Genomic DNA, 23289 nt, shown 5'->3' with positions numbered 1-23289 from the left:
AAAGGGCAAATACATGGTGCTGACTAGTTAGTGGGAAATGGACAGTGCAATTTACATCAAGCACTAATTTCAAAGTGTATGCTAGCAGCTCTCTTCCTGCTCAAGGGTTGTATCTCTTGCAAGAATGCCACAAGTAGTGATAATCCTTGTACCTTCCGCTGAATTAATTAAAATGTGAAACACTCAAATGCCAACTCTAAAAAATATACTTCTGAACTGTCCCGCCAAGGTTCTGATTTATACTTTGCTGGACAGGTAAAGAAACCAAACCTGCAAGTTCATTCATCATTACATTGCCATCATTCTTTCAGTAACATGAATTAGCTCTTTTCATTGTCATCTTAAATGTGCACGACAAAAGCAGCTTCTTTTATAGCTGAATAGCTCTGACCTGGAGAAAAACACTACTGTCACATACTCTGTTCAATAGCCAGAACCAAATTCGCACCAGATGTAATTTTTAATTTACTGCATTGTTATACACTATGTGCAAATCTAACTCAGGACCAGATAGAAAAAGATTGCAAGGCAGCTGTTCTGAGTCAGAACAACCTGCGGAATCTTCTCCAACAAATACACACTGCAGAGAAACAGACTGGCTTTGTAATTCTGCTCCATTCTTAAAGGAATGCTGTACATACATTCACCACATTAAAAACTACTCTATTAAAACCAACTTTTGACTAAGATGGGTTAAAATTGAACATACTGTAACTTTCATTTTCGTGTGCTGTATTAAACCCGTGGGTCTAGAGTAATGCACTTATTTACCTGCAGAACAATATTTGCTGATGCATATATAAAAAAATTGGGAATTTACCTAGTTAAACTTATGGACCAATAAGAGTTTAAAGGAAAGCAGTTGTTTTTAAATCGGTAAGCCTGAGGCTGAATGCAGTAAATTGCCAGTACTCAGCTATTCACCATTCCCCACTTTAATTCAATTACAAGTTTTTACTTTGTTCAATCTCAATCTACAGCAGTGAATTCTGCATCACGAGTTCACAGGTGCATTGAAAAGCAAATTCAGAACTTGCAAGGATGCCCCACATGCTAGGGTCCATGTACAGATCATCTGGGTCTAACCTGAAACATCTGCGTGTCCAAATCACTTCTCCTACAACTCAATTTCAGCGCTAAACAGTGTTTAATGCCTTTACAGGTTTTTCTTGGTGCAAAATCATTAGGCTAATGACAAGACCCATTGAGGAAAAGCTGGATTTAATTACATTTGAGTTAAGATTCAGCACATCATTGCAAAACATTTAGGGTGTTCAAAATAGTCCTGTGTAATCCAAATGTGTAATAAAATGTTTTACATTTTAATGCCCCCCAGGAACAAAAAATTAGAAAGCATGTGACAATTACTCTTAATGTACTTTTAATGCTCAAGGTTATTAATGTTTAATAAGTAAACTGCATTTAAAACTTTGGTTAACATAAAACATATGGGAAGCATAATAGAAACTCCCATTTGTTTTACAATCCTCAGTGGCCTGAAATTAAACTCCGGCACAGTGAAAAACTTAAATCTCTCGTCTCTCATCTCCTAGTTATGCCCAGTATATATGCTCCATTTGGCAAGCACTGCACATGAGGCTCCACTATTGTTAATTATAAAATATGAAGCTGATTAATCAGCTTTCAGTCAAAGTACAGCCAGCTCGGTTGCCAACGTGCCAACGAACAAAACGAATAAAGACTTCCCTTGACACCAACATGCAGTTAAATGCATGAAACCTAAAATGAGCAACTTCATTAAAAACTATTTGTACAGAATTAACATTTTCCCCAAGGTTTTATTTTCAACTCATGCTTTCAAGCAAAAATGCCTTATCGATATCCGCAGCCATTAATCATTTTTGACCAAATTTCGGTCCAAAATACAAGCAAACAGCATGGCTCCTTTGGAGGGTCATGGTGAAATGCACAAATCATGGCTTGTAAACAGTTAAGAAGTTCGCCATAATTCAACACTAAACAAACCTGCATTGAGTGAAGTGGCAAGATTTGAAACAACTGTTCACGGTTCAGCTTTGATGAATGTTTGAGGTACACACGTAGGGATTACTTCCAGGTGTGACTTTTCAAAAACTTCCAAAGCTGATTAGAAAAAAGTTTGAAATGGCTGGAAAATTTATGAGTTACATTAACATGATATGTCCTCCCCCCTGCGCACTAAAAACTATAACATTTCACTTGCATTTAAATAATGTCCAAGAAATGAAGGTGACATTATTCTCCATGTACACAGGAAAAATGTTACAGTCCTGTACAAAAGCTCTTAATCCTGAAAACTAGTATGTCTGCTTGAGACAGGAAAAGGTCCAGTGGGCCCCAGTTGTCTAGAAGCTGATCTGGAGCTGTAACTCTCCCCTTCACAACCTCTGCCCGCACACTCCATACATGTAGCACTAAATAATGTATTGAATAATGTAGAATAAAATATTCTACGCAGAATGCCCTAAAGCCCAGTGAATAAATACACTATGTAATGTAGTCCTGAACCATTGTATTGGGCAAACCAGGTAGATCCCATATTTGATTATCTGTTTGGGAATACAGCACTGGAATATGCACCCACACAATGACATACGCTCAGTCAATAGGCCTACCCCTCCCAACACTCAATGCCCAATTATATGTGATACTCATGAAGTCAACACTTGGGTGAGGTTTGGGAGGTTTTGAGAAACCATCAAACCACATTTGTCTTTATAAGAGATGTAAAAGGGAGAGCATTAAAGGAAAAAATCAGCGAATTTTTTTTTAAATAAAGTTTTCCTAACTATGATCTGTACAATGGCCCATTAAATTTTGTTTGTTAAATCTTCCCACTTCATCATACCATCCTTCGAGCAGCCAAGAGAAGGCCACAAATTGATACACAATTTCGCTAATATAAGGTGAAGTGCATTCATTTACCCAAAAGAATTATCATAACCTCGTAATTCTGTTTTAAAACTACTGAAAATCATAACCAAGCTCACAGCAAACTGAAGACCATACGAGATTCGCTTCTTTAGGAGCCTAGAAGTGTAAATAACATATTTGATATTCATGTTAGCTTAACTTCACGAACGCATTACAAATTCAGTGTAATCCTACATAAAATGCTTGGTTTTAATGTTAGGAATTGCTATAGGAGAGCTTCCGAGGAGAGTTAGCCTACCATGTCATTTTTATTTTCCACAAAGACACTGAGTTTCTTCAGGAATGACACCACCAAGATCAGCAGCTCAGAGTTCTCTCGGTCCAAGGACTTCACGAGCATGTGGACAATGTTCTTGTTCCTCATTTTCAGTTCAGTCCTTGTGTCTTCAGCCAGATTCAATAGCAGATAGAACGCCACTGATGGAGAGTACGCACAAGTTAAAAAAAGAGGAAACACAAGGTTTCTTTAATAAACTAACATGCTGGTACTAATGCTGGATCATAAATAAACATGCTTATTGCTATAATTAATATAACAGAACTGCATACATCCATGCTTAAGTGGCAAATGAGGCTTGATTCAGTTTTTTAAAAAAGATAGCTCCCATAGAAATGTACAAGTCAGCAACATTAGTCAGTCAGTCAGATTCATTCTAAATTCTTAACTTCACAAATTTCAAAGCTGCTTTTCTGCAGAAAAAGACTGGTTTCTAAATTAAAACTGAATTTAAGACTTATCCTTAATTCTGCACAATCTTACATTTTAAGAGAAAATTGTCTTTATATGCATGTTAAGACTAGGTGGAATTCTGAGCCTCATAAGTAGACAACATTGGAGGAAAGGGAAACAGATGCAATGCACTCACGTTTTGCAGAACATCTAAACATACCGGCAATGCTTACCTCTCAACAGTTGCTCCTGTTTGATGACTAAACCTTGGTATTTCTTGCACGTCTTCTCATACTCTTTCTTCAGCATTTGGTTTTCAGCCTCATCGTCAGGTGAACAACTAAAAGTCAAGGAATCTAGAGGTTCTGAAAGCAATTGGATTCAACCACTGCCATTAAGTACATTTTTCCATCTTAAATGTGGAAAATATTACTTACAAATAAAACAATTTCCATTAATTAAAGCATTTGAATTACATTCAGATTTGTGTACATTTGAGAAAAAAACACTAATGTATATCAACTGCTCATAGCACTTTACATCCATTAATTCTTGTTGTATCATCTGTAGATAGCTGTCCACAGGAGTGTGAGAAAACATGCACAGGATATTAGTTTATTAGTTATGCCAAGGCCGAACTGTGTTTACCGAAATAACTACGAATTCTACCAAAAAATAGCAAAGCCAAGTTCTCAAAACGTAACTACATGAGAAAGTGCTTTCAAAGTGTGGCACCTGCTGACCTACAACAACAACAACAACAAGATTCCATTTATAAAGCGCCTTTCACGTCAGGAGGACGTCCCAAGGCGCTGCACAGTTGGGTCATGACCCGAGCAGGGGGGAAATGGTCAGGGTGAGGGGAGGGAAGGGAGGGAGCGAGGAGGGGGAAGAGAGTCGAGAGGGGAGCTGAAGGCACGGTCAAAGAGAAAGGTTTTGAGACCGGCCTTGAAGGAGGAAAGGGAGGAGGCGGCGAAGGCACTGGGGGATGGAGTTCCAGAGCCTGGGGGCTGAGAGGCTGAAGGCCCGACCACCGATGGTAGGGCGGTTGGGGCGGGGGACGTGGAGCAGACCGGAGCCAGAGGAACGGAGGGTACGGGCAGGTAGGTAGGGGGATAGTAGGTTGGAGAGATAGGAGGGAGCAAGGCCGTGAATGGCCTTGTAGGTGAGGATGAGGATCTTGAAATCAATCCTCTGGGGGATGGGGAGCCAGTGGAGGCGAGCGAGGGTGGGAGTGATGTGGTCCCGAAGCCTGGTGCGGGACAGTACACGAGCTGCAGAGTTCTGAATGACCTGCAGCTTGTGGAGGGAGGTGGCGGGAAGGCCGGCGAGGAGAGAGTTCCCATTGTCCAGCCTTGAGGTGACAAAGGCGTGGACCAGGGTTTCAGCAGCGTGAGGGGTGAGGTAATGGCGTAGTCTAGTCTGACCTAATTTAATTTGCAACTTTGAATATTTTATACAAGACAGAAACACAACAGCTCGTAGTTCACAAGAGCCCACAAGGATGAAAATATTGGTGACTTTTAGCAGAATTTATAATATAATCCTTACATTTGTATAGCGCCTTATCAAGTCGGAAGAATGTCTTGAAGCGCTTCGCAGGATTTACTGTGAAACTGGATTGACTGTGTATTTTTTGGGTGAAACGCGGCAGCCCAATTACACAGAGCAACATCCCACAAAACAGCCATGAAATGAATGACCAATTTTATTTGGGGGATTGTTGGCCAGGACACCGGGAGAAACTCCCTTCTCTGTTTGAATAGTGCTGTGCGATCTTTAACATCCACCTGAACAGGCAGACGGGAACTCAGTTTAACGTCTCATCCGAAGGACGGGAAACTAGCTGAAACTGTAGCTTGTTGAATTGATTGTACTTTCTTCCACATGACAAAGGATATCGGCTTTCTTCTTCTTCTGCAGTTCATCTTGCCATAGTTCATGTCTCTTCAGCTCATGGTCAATAATGTTCATACACAGCGCACCAATTTTGTAGTGAGTAATTAATCCATGAAACTGAGTAAAACTGCAAGAAACAAGATAGGAAGAGATATACAAATTGCAGGTACTGATGGGCCGCTTCAGAGCTTCATTCTGGAGTACTCCTCTAACAAACATACTAAGTTTCATGTCACCAATATTGTAATACTGGAACAATTCTTGACATTCATCAACTTTATATGATTTGGAATTAGAAAGAAAGAATATGCAGTTTTACAGGATTTATTAGGTCAAACTGTCTTGAAAGATCTTCACAAGTAATTACTAACAAGACTATTATGGAAGCAAACACCGAAGCCAATTACACTATCAAAGTCCCACAAACAAGAAAGCAAGAGGATTGCTGGCCAGGACACTGAGAGAAACTACCTTTCTTTTTAAATAGTGTCAAGTAATCCTTGACATCTTGAACAGATGGACATCATTCCCCCAGCACTGCACTGTTGGGGCAACCTAGACAATGAGCTCAAATATCAACTTGGGGCTTAAACACAATCTTCTGATGCAATTCAACTAAAATTGACATTCATCAAAAAATAAGTATGATGTATTTCCTGCAATAATAATCCTTGTATTAATCACTTTGAAGAGTTTTTCTGTAACGCTTCATGATTGTACCGTATTTGTTGGCAAACACAGCAGCCAATTAAGTTAATCCCACAAACATCCCATGAAGTTAATGACCTATTCTGTATTGGAGGGATTGTTGGCCTGGACACTGGGAGAAATTCACTTCTCTTTTTGAACAACAACAAATTGCATTTATATTGCGCTTTTCACGTCATAAGATGCTGGATCCACCTAAACAAGCAGACGGAACATCAGATCAGAAGAACATTGGACTGTCAGCCTGGACTATAAACTCAACAATTTGGGCTTGAACCGACAACCTTCTAAATCAGATGTGAGAATGCTACTACCTGAGCACTGAGCCAGGCTAATGCTCTAATCCAAAAGATATGAAGTAGCAAAAGGGCTCTCTGGTGGTACACAGCAAAGCAGGTCATACTTTCAAAGTTCATCTCACCTTGAGAAGCAGAAAAATATGTATATAATGTTTGTAGCAAGCTCCGCACTTTGTTTCCAATCTTCCCTCAACACTCTGGCCAAAGCTCCCAGTGCAGTCTCTGTAAAAATACATTTTAATTTGTATTAATCACAGTGGGAAAACTCAATCCTCCAGCACGCATTAAACACTTGGATTAATTTTGTTTATCAGATGGGCACTATTATTAGTATTCAAAACATTATTTGCATCTGGAAAATGTTAGAAACTTTTATTCGACTTAAACTACAGTCCAGCTGCCCCGAGCATGTTGAGAAGCAAATCAAATCAAAACCAATGAAGGTAAAGCAACAATCAACTTGTGCAAAAGCTCTGGGAATTGTTAGAAAAACAGTCAAAATATCACATAAGTATATAGATACAAAAAATTTCACTGTAAAAATAAATGCCAAACACAGCTGGAGAATGCTCGCATTTTCCTGTGTTCTGGAGGAGACAGAATGCTTATGGACTGACGTACAATGTACTGACAGCTCCTTGCAGGTCTCTTGTTTGAATGGATTTGAGAAGAAGTCACTGGTTGAGTGAAAATTCAAAAAAATTCCAAGTGGTACAGGGCTTGATTGAACCCATTAACATGCAAGGGGTTAAGGTCTGATGTGATCAACTGAAATCCTTTTGCTTTAACAACGATTTGCATTTCTACATCTCCCTTCAACGGGGCAGTGCCTCAGAGCACTTAAATGTTTCTGGGAGAAATATTGTGGAAAAAGCAAAGTAATCGTATTTCATTTACAAAAGGTGGAACATTGCAGATAGATAAAGCATGAAGAGAGGAGACAAAGGATGACATGACAATGAGAAGCAATTTAGCTCCTTGCAGAGAAGGAGGAAGGTTGAGAGTAAAGGCAACACAAGTTGGCAATGGGGATGAAATTTTAAGAGGGTCGGGGAATTTTTAATCTTACCATTTTGTAACAATTCTTCCAAATTGTCAGGATTGCGTGCCAGCTGCAGAATGAGTGCTGAACCTCGCACTTTGTCAGGAATATCCTCATACAACAGTTCTATGTAGTCATCGATATCATTGATATTTGCTATCTCATCAATCTGTGGAAAGGAGCACAAGAATCATGCAGGACAACCCAGTTAACACTTCAGGAAATGTAACTCAAGCCATGTTCAATGATCGTTGAGTCATTGAGTTATTTGATAAGTTTGTGACTAGCTTGTAATTCAGAAATACACTCGTGACTAATTTCAGCATAATTTCATATACAGCACAAGAAGCTTCTCAAAAACTCCAGTGAGTAGATACACAATCTAATATGAACAGCATTGCACTGAGCCATGCAGGCCAACGGTTCAATTCCCACACTATGCCAAGTTACCCAATTTCAACAAGGGAGGTGGGACGGTACAATTAGCTTGAGGACTATTGAGCTGGAGGGGTGGGGGTGAGGGTAATCATTGAATTAAAATCAACCAGGGTTTCGGCTCTTAATCGGAATGACCTCACCTGAAAATACACATGTAATCAATGGTTCAGTACAGCACTGCTCTTGACTGTGCTGCCTTCCATGTCAGAATAGTCTCATACACTCATCACACACAACGGTTCACACACAAAGAATGGCCACTTGAACAAGCGGATGGTGGGCAGCAGACATGCATGGAGCCACATATCAGCGAGAGTCGGTGCCACCCCGGGAAGAGATGTGGGGAGAAAATTAGAGAAAAAAATATTGTATGATACGAAAATGGCCCATATTACAGCCAAAGTTTGGACTTTGTTACCAGTCCAGCAAACTTTTGTCACCAATCCAGTGTTTGAATTCGGAGAGTTGCTAATGTGCTTGTGCTAGCCAAAAGTGGCTCAGTTTGCTAATTGAAGAAAGTAAGTACTGGCACTGGTCTGAGAGGAGAAGCCATAGCAGAGTTTCAGATCAAAGAACATATTAGCAGCCACTGGTGTTCATTAGTGTTATGCAGGAAATTAGTTGTGGTGGTTTATAATCTGGTTTAAAATTAAACCTCAATTTGGAACTGATTTGCAATCATTAATATCTCATCTGTTTTGCACTGTATTCCTTACACTGCGTTCTGCATGCATTTGATTCCAGCACTGTTTTTACGAAGATGTCAATTTAAAAGCTTTCTCTTCGCATCCGACCAAAGTGTTAAGTTATTTAACATGATTAGTCAGTTGTATTTAACAATACATTATAATTTTTACAGCAATGCCTAAATAGGATACAACCCTCTCACACATGCTTTGCAAAGTTTTACCAGCATAGGTATTGCCAATTGGTAACAGACCACAAAGACGCTGATGCCAGGTATAAAATGCAGTCAATTTTGATTCACTCCAAACTAATAGCTATTAATTAAATTAATACATCCAGCAGCATGGCTGATTTTCCTCATTAGGCTCTCTGAGTGTTCGGCAATTATTTTTTCTGGCTTTATGTGCCAAAAACTCATCAAAGATTGACCCAGTCGTATCTGTCTGGCTAAAAAAGTCCATTGTTTTACCAAACAGACATTCAAAGGGAACGCTGCTCTTACTTCCAAAGTTGGGGTAGGTGAGGTATCTGGACTCTCTGGAGTTGAACAGAGTCCAACATGACACACATGGTGAATTGAGAAAGGATCTCCAAGAAAATATTCCATAGTATTGGTTCTTCAGTGGGATCTTGAGCGATAGGCATGTCACTAAGGATTGGGATTCGTCCCACTGAAATTCTGATAACCCTGCAAGTCAATAGCTTAACAAGCACAGAGATTCTAGATGAATAAACAGTGGGAAAATCACCAGTGCCTCAAATTATCGTTTTATCTGGTTAAATTCCTATAGTTCCTGCAGTGCCTGTAATGTGTTAGTTTTTTATATTCTAAAACTGTGTTCTCCAGGTACAGATAACAGGACATAAGATGTTTCTGCTAGTTTTGGTAGAAACTAATACTCTTAATACGCATGATAAGGAGTTCCAGAGTAACAAATAAAACTCATTTCAGCTGAGTTTCCAAATATAAAAGAGTTCTAGCTCGACAAACAATTGCATAGCACACAGCCATCGTGGATTCAGTGACCAAATTGTTATTTTATTGACTTACTTCCATTCCTTCAAATGGAGGTGGGTCCTTGGGTTTGCTTGACTTCTTTTCTTTCTTTTCTGAAATTGAAAAACAAAATTCAGTGCTTCTTGGGGTGAAAGAAATGGATATCTGAAATGAATTCCCACCCTGCCCCCCAACTGACTGACCCTCTTCCTTACAAGCATATATAACCCAACGGCTCAAACTATGAGTAACTGCTATCCTTTTTGTAGACATGGTCCCTGGTAAACAAGCACGTTGTGCTTAATGCAGCAAAAGTGCCCAATCTTGCATAGTGCACAACATAGTAAGCTGGGAATCCAATTACTGCAGCAATATAAGAGCATTATAATGAGGGTGAGGAGTGTCAATCACTTGATAAATTAATTTGGACCTATGCGTTATAAATTACATTCAAGTACTTCAAGCTAAACATATTAATTGATTACGACCAGCAAGCAACGTTTCTGACAACACACATTTCCATGTGCAGTTTGAAGTCATGTGAACTCGTATTCACTGCAATGGCCATCGGTTTTTACTCGTTTGCCTTAAGGTACGGTGGAAATACTAAAGTGAATTACAATCATTACCTGCGCCATCATTACACATTGAGAAATACCAGGCCACTTTCCACAGTGTTTCATGCTGAATGTGCCACCTTGTCTTAGTAAGTCAGCCAGTTACTTCAAACAAACAGCAGCTCATGTAAAAGCACAATTATGTAAATCGATCAGGCAGCTGCCATGCGTGCAAAACTAAATAGCGTCTAGTCAGTCTGCTTCAGCTGCAGTTTGGAAATATTAAAGAGAGGAGCTAAAGCACAGGCTTAAAAACTAAACTACTTTTGAAAGGAATTATACAAACCTCCAAGTTCCTTCTTAATGTTCCATTCAGTCCTTCTCCCCACTTAAAACAAAATACATAGTTTCAAAGCTAAAAGATTCCTTCTTGTAAACATCTTAAAATAAGGAAAAACGCTTAACTACATCACATCGCCTCACAATCCTTTTCCAACAGTCAGTATTTTGTTTTTCAAATTATTCTGGTTGCAAGTAGTAATTGGGGCCTCAGTTTGCAACGCTTTATAACAGGGTGGTTCAACCTTTTGGCTATTGAGGACTGGATGACAGATTTGAGAAACGTCCATGGACCACATAAACTTCCAGAAACATAGTCAGTAAGAATCATGCAGCAATCCTAGTTTTTAAATTGTGTGACTATTACTTAATTTCACTATATTTTAGTTACAATGATAACAGACAGCTCGGACAACAGGGGTTGGGGAACACAGGTAACGGAGCTGCGGGTACTAGGTGCAGAAATGGTTCATGGGCCGGATGCAATCATCTCCCTGGCTGGATGCAAGCCGCGGTCTGCCAGTTGGACCACCCTGCCTTAAAACCAGTACACACAGTTTTCAATTTGCTTTATAGCTGAGCTTCTCAGAGAGTGGCTCATGGGTGTCTTGGAACATTAACGCATCTTGGTGAAGTTAGCCATCTAATGACATCCTATATCAGTTTACAATTTCAGTTCAGTAGTCAGTGTTGAGCAGAAGCAATAAGCCTCTCTATTAGGAGGTACAGTAGGATACCATATGCCATCAACAAACACTCATACCTACTAGCAAGTTTGAAAAAAAAGTCTTAAAGTAGGCTACTTGTTCATCCATTCAGCCAGCCAAAGAATTAGGAGAGAAAAGGGAGAAGTGAAAGAAAGACAATGTGGAAATGGGCACGTACAGACAGACTTAAAAATCTAAGCACTAAGAGATTAGGTCCTTAGAATAAATAAATGTATATGAGTGAGCTAAACGCCAGTTAAGCTTAGTGATTTCTTCAAGATTAGTTACTGTTCCGAGCCAGTTTCCACGAGCACTCACATTTCACACAAACAGAAGCTGATATGAACAAAGATGATGTTAAGATCTATCAATCTTTAAGAACAGCATTGTGGCTTCCACATATTGATATAACAAGCTAGATTTTAAATCTCTTCTATTGAATAAAAAGCAGAAGTTGCAATATTTTGCAAATCACTGTCTAATAATACAGTAGTATTGTGTTTCTTATGTTAATGTCAGTGCAGAATGTGAGCCGGTTAATTACCTGAACCACTGATCTGATAATAAATCAACAGTCGTGCAGACTGGTTCTTACCTCTTCCTGGAGGACTCTCCCTGCGATTCTGAAGATAATAAAGAAGCTGCTCCACCTCGGCAAGTTTACTCGGATGGATGAGTTTGCATTCCTCAACCACCTTCCGTGCCAGAGACCCAATGTCTGTGTTAGAATTCAGGCTCTTCAGGCGAATACTGAAACAGTGCATCACATTTTACTCAGCTTTTTTTGATCAGGAAAAAGGGGCAATATATTGAACATTGGTAAGGTTCACCAAGTTGACAGTAGAACCTGCAGGCAGCTTGTGAGTTGTGCTTTCTCTTAACATACTTAGAGAACTACAACATTTGGGGGAGGGGGGTTTGCTATTGCCATAGTTTGGTTCTCAGTAGTGAATAATTCTAGTTTCATTAAGGATCATTACCGACAAGATATTTATGTACAATAGCAATCCACCTTCCCTGAAGTAAAAAGATATTTTGAAAGAGTGAAAATAAAAGAATGTCAAGGAATACACTTTAAACAACACCAATAGACTGATTCCACTTACACCAATGTTACAGATTCCCTTCAATCCCCACATCAATTCCCTTAATATCATTCATTGTCTTGAATTCAATGGAAAGGCAGTAGAGCTCGTATTCTGGAATGATGAGATCAAATGGACCAAAGCATGTTTTTTGTCTATACTTCTCTCGTGACCTTGTGAAAGTGTTGAGTATTAGTTTAAAAATTAGTCATTTTTGAAATGATCTCCATTGTGCTGTGTTCTCCTGTACCGATTGGCATATCAGTGATTAGCAAATCAAAACGTCTTGTATTTTAAGTTGATTATCTATAAGAGTAATCCCTGAAAATTACTATATCGCAGTTATGACCTCTTGTAAGTGCATGTCTAGATGCATCTTTGATACTTCATGTTGGAGGAAGAATAATGGTGAAAATAATTTGGTCTTCAAGATATAGTTATCAAACTAAAGTCTTCAGAGAACATCACAAGAATGAAGCACTGAAATTGAATGGAAAATGTTTGCTTATCCAACGGAAAGAATTCTTTTCTATTACACAACCAGGATGCACTTAAACATGTTTTTCTAACTTTCAGGATATTCAACTCAGCTTGCCATTTACGTCAAAGCATAATTTTATACCACCTGTTAAAATACACCAAACATCCCTGCATCTTAATTGAGGTTTTCAAAAATTACAAATAAAAAAAATTGTACCTTTGAAGTCAAATAGCATCCCAACAACTAGCTACTGTACTCTGAGTGGGTAAATGCGAGACTGAAGGCCTTGATGATTGCCAACATATGAAGGTGGTCAGGACCTCAAACCTAGGGTTACCATCCCATCATATGGCCACTTACTACATCTTACGGTAGATGGCATGAGCTCATTGTGTAATGTGGATTATGTAGTTGTGCAGAGGACATTCTACTCAAAGCATATGCTCTTTGCTAGCCTGTTTTTATCCAAATTGCATTCTGCACTGTACTGTTCATCCACGTCCATACATCAGCTCAGGATTCCATTTCAATCTCTCACTCAGTTTCTTCCCCATAGACAATCTCGTGAATTCATTCAACCCTATTTGAATTCTATTCTGCATTCAGCAACTGGCTTAAGTTCACATGTCCTCAGTGAACAATCTTCACAAGCACAAAATGCACAAACAATCCACTTTACAATATATTCTGTGAAACACTTTGAGATGTTTCAACGACGTGATAAGGTGCTATATCAAATGCAAGGATTATTATTAATCATTAAAAGATTTGCAAACACCAGTGACCGCCTCTCACCTTCAAAGTGTCAAATTTGAAGTGACTACTCAGAAAAAATGAACTTAGTACCTATTTCAGGATGATCAATAACAAAGTAAACCAGTTCCCAATGAGGGGATTTTATTAGGTCCATGCTGCTGTGGAATGAAATTAGAAAATAATCCATTGTTTCAGATTTGAAACTGCTATCAAATGTTCGACTTTTCCTCAAATATCAGAACTGACAAGGAACAAGATATTCTGCACAATATTAGATTTCTCTTCCACCTGCAAATAACTCCTATATATGTTGCAGACAAAGTCTAAAGTAAACTTAAAAACATGAGAAGGTTTACAGCACTTTATTAGTGTTATTTATTGAAACTGTAGAATGGTTCTACATTTTACATTTTGTATACAAACATTTCCCACTGTGTAAACCACAAAATGGTCAAGGTCAAGAGGTTTCAGTTTATAGGACTGCTTATAGGTGGAGGGTACCTGGTCTATTTGATTAGGTGCTGAGAGATGATGAGAGATTAATGGTATTAGATTAGCCCCATAAGACTTCTTTCTCTTATGATTAATCACCCTGATGTGGACAGAATGTTTCAGCAAAATAAGTTACACAGATTTACAAATACAGTATCAACCAACTGTGAAAGAACTCCCTGTGTTCATCTGTCAACAGCGAGTTAAGCTTTTACTTAAAGGCCCCTTGTGGTTGGTCAACAGTTCATTTCCTTCTGAACCCCTGAAGGATTCTAAAAGATTCTTTGAAAGATTTTCCTGCACTAAGAGGTGTGTGAGTATGTGTGTGTGTGTGCGTGCGTATGTGTTTGTGTATGTGTGTGAGATGCAATGCCGTTCCATTCCCACCCAGACTCACGCTCTTGTGAAGTGCTGGGTTTTGGTGCTGGGTCATCTGGGTACACTGCCTTTGCTGTTATGCATGGGTGTCCTTGTCCAGATATCTTAGCATGTGATTTTTGGGAAAAAAAGTCACAATCCCCACAAAAAATGCTCTACTTCCACCTTCCCACTCCTGCCCCCCCAACCCCCCTACTCCCACATTTACTAAAAATTTACTACAATTATTTTATACTATTTCCTCACGCCAAGCACAATTCCCAGAGCTGGAGTTGCAAATCTCACAACAACGCTGTCTCATTCCTTGCTGTAAGGCAGTGTTGCATGACAGCGGGTTGAGTTTGCTCAACCTCCAACTTTTTATTCCTTTCACTGGCGAAGCACGTCAATTCTGTTCTCTACCTTCCCAATATAGTCCATCTGAGATCATAATCTCAGTCAAGAAATAATAATAATCCTTGCATTTGATATAGCACCTTGTCATTTTGTCAAGTCTCAAAATGTTTCACAGAATGTACTGTAAAGTGAAATAACTGTATATTGTGTGGGTGAAACACAGCAGCTAATTCCACACAACAGTGTCTCACAAACAGTCGTGAATTGAGTGACCAAATTATTATTATTTCCCAAGTGTTTGAATGAGGATTTCGGCAGTATTTGTGCGAGATAGATGGGGGAAAAGGAAACCTGCCTAAGGTTCCAACCCACCCAGGAATTGAACCCGGTTCCTCTTGCTTGTGAGGCAAGTGCTTTAAGCAATACGCTACAGGAGACCACATAAATCAAAAACAACAACAGCTTGCACTTATCTGGTGCCCTCCACCCAGGGTAGCATCTCAAGAGTGCTTAACGTCTCAGTGTTAAATCATTGTAATACTGAATCATGTTTCATCCATTTTCCCTCTCATACTCTCCCTCCCTCCAGGAAAAACCTGGGGTGAGTGATGTGCTGGAAAGGAGAACAAAACCACAACTGTAAAGTTGTTAAGCCTATTTAACAACCACCCATGTCAGATAGTAATGAACAAGGGAAATCATACCATCTCGGCTGACACTCCAATGCAGTGCTGGGGGTGCGCTGATAAGATAAGACTTAACTGAGGCCCCATCTACCTGCTCAGGTAAATGTTAAAGATTCCACGGCACTACTAATAAGAGGAGTTACTCCTGTGTTCTGACAAACAGTCCCCCAAATGTTCATTCACTTCTTGGCTTTTTGTGGGACATTGCTGCGTGCAAATTAGCTGCTGTGTTTGCCTATAACTACACTATACTTTGCAGAAATCCTGTGAAGCAATTTGAGATGAGATGTCCTTCTGACGTGCTAGCAAATCTGGGGATTATTGTTTATTATCAAATATTCCACAATGGTAATTAAAGGCAGCGCATCATTGTTTTTAAAAAAACAGTGTAGGAACCAGAACATTTCATGAAATAGCCAATTGCCAAAAATAATCTAAATTCTCAACGCTGAATATCTTTCGAGTAGAAGAAGATAGTAGGGACAGGTCCTGTACAATTTAGCAAAAGGAAACAGGCTTAAACTTGGTGACATGGTAATTTCAACTCTTCATTACATCCCTTCCCAATTTACACAGCATAATAGAGCAACGTTAAAGCTAGCCCATTATAACATATGTTAACTGTTCGAAATACATCCCCTCTCAAAGTTCAATGAGTTGTGAAAACTTGGTATAATCATACTGATTTGAATTGAACTCTATTGACAGACCTACCACAAGACATAGGGAAATTTCAGAACAACATTTAGTTAGCACTCTGGGATGTTAAACACTTAGGTTAAACAAATAAGAATGTTTTAATTTAAATGTCAAAAGTGGCATTATATTATTGTAATACATTACTGTATCCATAAATACAATCAATGGCTTTACAAAAAACTGTGAATCGCACTGAGACATCGATACAAGCTGCTACCCCAAAACTAGGACTATTTATTAATATTAAACCTATAGCACAAAATAGCTTGCATTTCAAAGATTTCCCTTCTGCTTGTCCTACCTTCCTTACCCTGACTCATTCCTATTTAAATATTTCTAAAATACTCTAATCTATATTAATTTGTAAAAAAAATCCTCTTTCCTAAAAGTTTTTTTATTTACATCATTTTTTCTTTCTCTTAGGCACACAAGTCTCAACTTTTAAGACCAATTGGCCTCAGATGATTTCAAAGCATGCTCCATTGGCTTATTTTCAGCTGGTCTAGGCCAGGAACAGACTTACAACCAACCACTTGTCAAATTATCTTGCTGGACACCAGGCAACGAGAATGTAATAATAATAATCCATTGAGATGTCTCAAAGGGCTTCACAGAATATAGTGTAAAGTAAATCTACTGTATATTTTGTGGGCGAATTGCAGCAGTCAATTGCTCACAGCAGTGTCCCAGAAACAGTCGTGGACTGAGTGACCAAATTTATAATTTTTTGTTGTTGTTGGAGGGATTATTACCCCCGGAAAGCCTAGGTAACACCTTCTAAACATTCACAAAATTTCATAAATTTGAACATGAATACTTATATAATATATAATATTATATATTAATACTTGTCCAAAAAGATAACATTGCCCCAGGATGTAGGGTGGCACACAATTACTACACTGAAATGGACTTCAACCCCATTGTATCACACTGATCAGAGGCAGCTTTCATTTAATAAAAAATTGCTTGGTCTGGAATGTGGATTTGAAAAGCTAACCAGCCCCCAATGGCTGCCAGTCAAGCCCGCAGCCACTAGGTTAATTGGACAACCTAATATTAAAGAGAAGCCCTTTACTTTAACACAATTAGCTGAGGCAAAAAGGTACAAAAACAAAGAAGAACTCTGACTTCCAGAAATCAGATTCATTATTATGTTCAAAATCAACTCGGTTAAGAACATATGTACTGTTAAAATTAAAATCGGGTTCGTCCTGGTCACTGTGGCTCAAACTCCTTAAGGAAGTCCTTGATCTTTCAGACCTAATAAATCTGATGGCAGGGGAAGACAATGTCTCCTTTGTGATACCACTTCAACTCAATTAGCATTAATAAAGAAATGTCTGTACGCGCTGCGTTTGTTAGCCCGGAGGGTTATTCTGTATTAGAACATTAACGGAGCCAGCCAACTTCCTTCACTCTTACCAAATGTTACCAGAAACCTATGTCAGAAGCCAGGCATGCCAGTAGCAAGAAGTAAAGCAGAATATCTGGAAAGCGGTCTTTCAGCAATGAACAAAGCTTTTGTATATATTCTTTTAAAAATATATATATTAATACTGTATATAATAGATTGTGGTATCCAGCTGGCAACAGCAACAACAAAGTAATAATTACATTAGATCTATAATAATAATCCTTGCATTTATTTTATTTATTTATTTATTTAAGACATTTCAAAGCCTTCCAAAAATATATTTCTCAAAGCACCTCACAGAATATATTTCACAGTAAAGTGGAGAGACTGTATTTATGGGCAAAACACGGCAGCCAATTTATGGGCAAAACACGGCAGCACAAAACAAATTACTAGATATTAAAAATCTAGCACCTTTCACATTATTGAGACGTTTCAAAGTACTTCATAGTATTTACTAATAGTGCAGTGACTGTGCATTTTGTAGGCAGATGCCTATATTTAATGCTTCCACCAAAAAAGGTCCCTTAAAAAAGAACATACAATTCCAATAGAGTACAAGAGTTACAATGAACATGGGCCCTGCTTGCAATTTAAGCATATTTCCCTGAAACTGCTACGGGTCAGGGACCAGATATGATGCAGCCCACAAGAGTAGATGCTGTGACCACAATGTTTAAGTTTGATTTGGGGCTCTGGCCACATCAAACACAAGAGCCACATCTGCTGTCGGTCATACATGCATTAACACTCAACTTTGTGAGTTTTCAAAGAGTATTTATATTGAGGTTTTTTCTAAAAAAAACTTCACTGAATATAAACAGCTCATCAAAGCACTGTACAGAGTCAACACAATCACTTAGTATCAAAACAGTGAGCGACAGTACAAAAATAATTTCACTTTATCAAATGGTTAAAGCAAAAATCGAGTAATCAACGGGTTTCCGAGATCCATAAACTCAAAGTTACAATTAACACAACAAATCTGAGACCTGAAATTCGTGATGATCTTAGCCTCAAGACCACTATCTTAATATTTACATCTGTGCAGCATTTTGGAAAAATCTTATGTGCATTTTTAAATTGTGGTTAACTGCAGTTCTTTTTAATAAAACTGCCAAAAACTTGTTTCAAAATTATGACTAAATTTTTATTTTTTTCCCAAATTTTGCTTAGTCTTAGATTTAAGATCATGGTCTCAAAATGTAAGACAAAAAAGATCATCAAGCCTCTGATTTGCAAATATCAGCAACTGGATCCCATTATTGGCAAAAAAAAGTCCTCCTTCAGAAAGAAAAGCAAAATAGCAAACAAAGCCATTACTCCATCAAGCCTGCTCCTTCCAGAGATCAGGCACGATCTGCCCTACATGCTTAATTTCTCCCCAACTAGCAAAAGGTTATGCTAAAATAGACATCAATTCTTCATCTCGCGCTTTTCAAAAATGAAGTTTCCATGATCCCAGAGGACAATGTTAATTGTCATGTTCTGATGGCATTTTCTGATCATTTTATCAAAAGGGAATTGGATATATACTATCGGAAAAGAGTGGGACTAATTGGATAGCTCTTTCAAAGAGGCAGCACAAGCACAATGGGCCAAATGGCCTCCTTGTGAGCTGTAGGATTCTATGATTTCCATCTACACTAAGAATCAGTACTAACAACATCCCATGAACACAAGGCATGCATTTCTGGAGAGGAAAACAGGAAAAAAAAGTACTGTTCTGTGTTAAGCACGGATAATGAATTTCATCCTAGAATCCAGGAGAATTTTCATTGGAAAGAAGATTATCTTTCTTTACTTATGGACTTTAAATTGACAGGATATGGAGAAACCACCATTCACTTTGCACTTCATTTGACATTTTCCTCTTTTTTGAGGGACTTGTTCGATATAGTAAAAAAACAGCATTCCTGTTTGTCCCTCAGTTAATAAAATAAATGGTGAAGAAATACTGTAGGTACTAGAGCAAACAGACAACCATCATGGCCTTTACTCACATTTTCTGACACTCCTTTCGCTCTCCCAGCATGGCATCACCCATCTCACCCAAAATTGTAGCTTCCACCTCATAGTGTACCACCAGAGCCTTCTCTGTTGGATGGACATCGATGTTCCCTCCTTTCACTTTTCTAAGAAGAAATTTAAAAAGTGGCATTATAAAAAGATCCCTTAAAAAANTGTGTTTACTCAATTCACAACTGTTTGTGGGACACTGCCTATGCACAATTGGCTGCCGCTTTTCGCCTACAAAATACACAGTCAATTCACTTTGCAATATATTCTGTGAAGCGCTTTGAGATGTCTCAATGACGTGATAAGGCACCATATCAAATGCAAGGATTATTATTAGCAATTTAAATCATAGAGAACTAAATCAAATATTTGGTGTACAAAAAGCTCAATATTGCCCAACATTGTAAGGACATAATTAGCTTGCTGTTCGTTACCAGGAAATAATATTGCTAATAAACTCCCAACAATTTACATTTATAAAGCACACTTCACGTTGCGAAGACCTCCCAAGGCTCTGAAATGAAAGATAAACGGGAGCGATTACAAAGTACTGTGGTAATCTTATTGAGTTTATTGGACATCAAATCACATCAAACTTCCATCAATGATTGTTTCAGTTGGTTTCTTGCCTGGAATAAATCAAAGAGTAAAAATGTAGCCATTTTTTTACTGTAGCTTGATGGCTTCCTCCTTTATTGCAATTTCTACAATTCTGATCAAATGGAAAAGGCTAGAAAATGCACAGTAAGTTGATTAATACCTGGCTGGTTATAGTTTTAAGTGATAACCTTCACCATACCTACAATGAAAGGTAGTTTCCCAAACTAATGCTTCCTGTTCGGTATAACAGATCATGGTTTAAGTGATAACCTTCACCATACCTACAATGAAAGGTAGTTTCCCAAACTAATGCTTCCTGTTCGGTATAACAGATCATGGTTTATGGTGTCCAGCGCCTTGACACATCCTCCTGATGTGAAAGGTGTTGTACAAATGTAATTTGTTATTGTTGTTGTCACAGTGCATTCACAATGCTGGATGGTCCACCTGAACAGGAACCTTGGTTTACCATCTCATCCAAAGGATGAGGCGTCTAAAAATGTAGCACAGCCCCAACACTGCATTGAACTATATCAGTCTAGATTATATGAGTTCCAAGTCCTGATTTAGGACTTGAACCCACAACCTTCTGACCCTTGGTTACCAATTGAGCTAGGCTGATACGCTTAGGACACTGAATAGGATACTTGTCAGCGACACGATTACACACACCCTCAAGATTTAAAAACAACAAGCTTCTAAAATTTTTATTCTGTTATAGTTTCGACTTCACCTCAAGTAATGGACAGCAAACAGTCAAAAACATAGGAATCACAACACATTGTTGACAAAGTGCTTCCTCCAGCCCTATAAATGCTTCAGCTAGTCAGCTATTAATTCAGTGTACAGGAGCCATTTTACTGCCTTATGCATGCTGGGATTTCACAGTCATTACTTAAAAGAAGTCTCAATCATCACAGCTTTAGTTTTAAAAAAAATAAAAATTAGTTTCCCTGCCATTCTTGAAGGATCTTTAGAACCAGCAGCTGGATACTATAAATGGGGAAGGTTGCCGACTTACCAGCTGGAAAAGGTAAAAGGCAGTTAAGATGTCAAATAAGAAGGGGGAAGTGGACGAAGAAGGCAGGGCATTAATGGGGTCTATCGGGATTATAAGACCTTACACAAATCGGGTGTGGTCTACCAGAATGAGAACGATACCTCCTAAAACCATACCTCTCCAAATGTGTCTTTGGTCAACGACCTTAAATCTTCTATTTGCTGCTCCATGACCACCACTATATTTGGCAAGCACTTTGCAATCCTACTTTACATGATATATGCGGGTTTTATTGTTGAAAATAAAAGCTTTTTCCATGCTATTTAGAATGTCTGTACATTTGGGATGTACGGATGGATGGATCAAAGGTGCCATGGACCAATTGATAGTGTAGCTGGGAAAACTCCAGCTACCGTCCGGTATCTGATTCCGTTTTGTAGTACAATGGATGAGGTAGCAGACCCTTGGTTTAGAAAGCAGACCAGGAAGGCACTGATAAGGTGGAATTCCACGACAATTTAGTACCTCTTTATCCCACTCCCCCCGCACCCCCCCCCCCCCCCCAACATACACACATGCACGCACACACACACACACACACACACTCCGCCCTCAGCTCCAGTGCCCAGACGGAATTGTCAGGCTCATTGGGACGTTCTCCCGACAAGAGAGGCGCTAAGTCTAGATCAGGTAGATTTTAAGAGTCGATGCTCAGCACATACTCTAAGGAATGTAGAGTTTCTCATTCACAAGCGACATACAACAAATTACATTTGTATAGCGCCTTTCACATTAGGATTTCCTAAGGTGCTGGACAGTCAAGATTTGTACCCGAGCTGGGGATTGTGATTTAGAAAGGGTGGAAGGCAGGGAGGGTGGGGGTAGGAGGATGACCGAAGGCATGGTTGAAGAGGAAGGTCTTGAAACAGGCCTCGAAGGAGGAAGCGAGGCAAAGGGACTAATTTCCACAGAAATGTCCCAATGAATTTTATTTGGCTGCAATCTTAGTTTAAAAGGCCTTAGCTCTGGTGCCTTGAATTAATTATCCCTTATTGTGGGCAAATGTTTCTTCAATAAAAACAGAAACAAAATAATTCAGTGATGAGAAGCCCATCCGTTACAAAGAATGAACTACAACTGCAAATGGTTGCAAGGTTAGCCTGACAAAGCCTTTTTTCCCCTGGTATGAGCCTTGGATTACAGAGAGTTAAAGCTATAAAGAAAAATGACCTTGTCATTGAGGAACAAAGGGCCTGTGGATGAGGGTGGCAGCAAACATCAAATGTTACTGGCACATTTTACAGTGACATGGAAATTCATCGAGTAGTAATATATCAAGGACTCCTTATATGACTGAGAATCCAGTTTTTTTTAGTCTGATGCTTTACAGATAACAGTTTTTACAAAAAAATCACCTTTGCTACCCTTCCTGATATTGCAGAAATGTGCTTGCGCACCCCAGTGAGACATTTTTGACAGTAAATGATCCGCCACAAAACATACCTCAACCTGTATTCCATTTCAGACCTGCGGCCGGATTCTTAGCCCACAATCAACATCCTGCGTGAACAAGCTCTCAGCTGAATGCTCAGTGATAGCTGCAGCATCATCTTTGCTGCAAGTTCCTTATTGGACTGGAGCTCCAAACAGGCTGTACCCTGCAGTCCCCAGTGAATTGGCCTACTAATGCAATATACTGAAGACATTTACTACTGTACTGAAGAGATTTTAATCAGGAAAACACAGCATGAAGAGTAACTTCCAAATCAACCATGAATGGCTCAAACCCTTTTTAAAAATCTTTGATATACTAACATTTCCAAAACACCTGCAATATATATGCAATACATATGCCTCTCCACATATAGCCATAACCAATTTGTTCAGTTTGATTATTGTAGCACCATCCAAGTCAACGCTAATGTATTATTTTGTTCTGTCTTATTTTAAAAACTATGCTCAGAAAATGATTACCAAGATGCCAAGAATAATCTCAGTATTTTGGGGAGTCACACAAAGGAAATACAGTTTAGTATTCTTCCTAAAAACAAACGCAAAAAGTG

The 23289-nt window shown here is 38.9% G+C and overlaps 1 protein-coding gene across 3 annotated transcripts in view; it reads right to left on the bottom strand.

Moving 5' to 3' along the window:
* Window positions 1-23289, bottom strand: part of kifap3a (kinesin-associated protein 3a) — a 93907-nt gene that overhangs the window by 60965 nt on the left and 9653 nt on the right. For 2 of the 3 annotated variants that reach the window (XM_042335401.1, XM_042335402.1), the window contains exons 2-10: window positions 19611-19742; window positions 11873-12027; window positions 10578-10619; window positions 9729-9787; window positions 7580-7721; window positions 6633-6732; window positions 5506-5630; window positions 3838-3936; window positions 3173-3351 (exon numbers count right to left, since the gene is read on the bottom strand). In XM_042335401.1, coding sequence (XP_042191335.1) covers window positions 3173-3351; window positions 3838-3936; window positions 5506-5630; window positions 6633-6732; window positions 7580-7721; window positions 9729-9787; window positions 10578-10619; window positions 11873-12027; window positions 19611-19742 — 1033 coding nt within the window. Of the gene's footprint in view, window positions 1-3172; window positions 3352-3837; window positions 3937-5505; window positions 5631-6632; window positions 6733-7579; window positions 7722-9728; window positions 9788-10577; window positions 10620-11872; window positions 12028-19610; window positions 19743-22729; window positions 22837-23289 lie in introns of those variants that run through there. The other variant, XM_007895553.2, reaches the window with a different exon arrangement.

This window comes from Callorhinchus milii, unplaced genomic scaffold, assembly GCF_018977255.1.
Source record: "Callorhinchus milii isolate IMCB2004 unplaced genomic scaffold, IMCB_Cmil_1.0 Scaffold5, whole genome shotgun sequence".
Lineage (NCBI taxonomy): Eukaryota > Metazoa > Chordata > Chondrichthyes > Chimaeriformes > Callorhinchidae > Callorhinchus > Callorhinchus milii.
The sequence above is the reverse complement of the archived record's forward strand: the minus strand, read 5'-3'. Positions and strand labels throughout refer to the sequence as shown.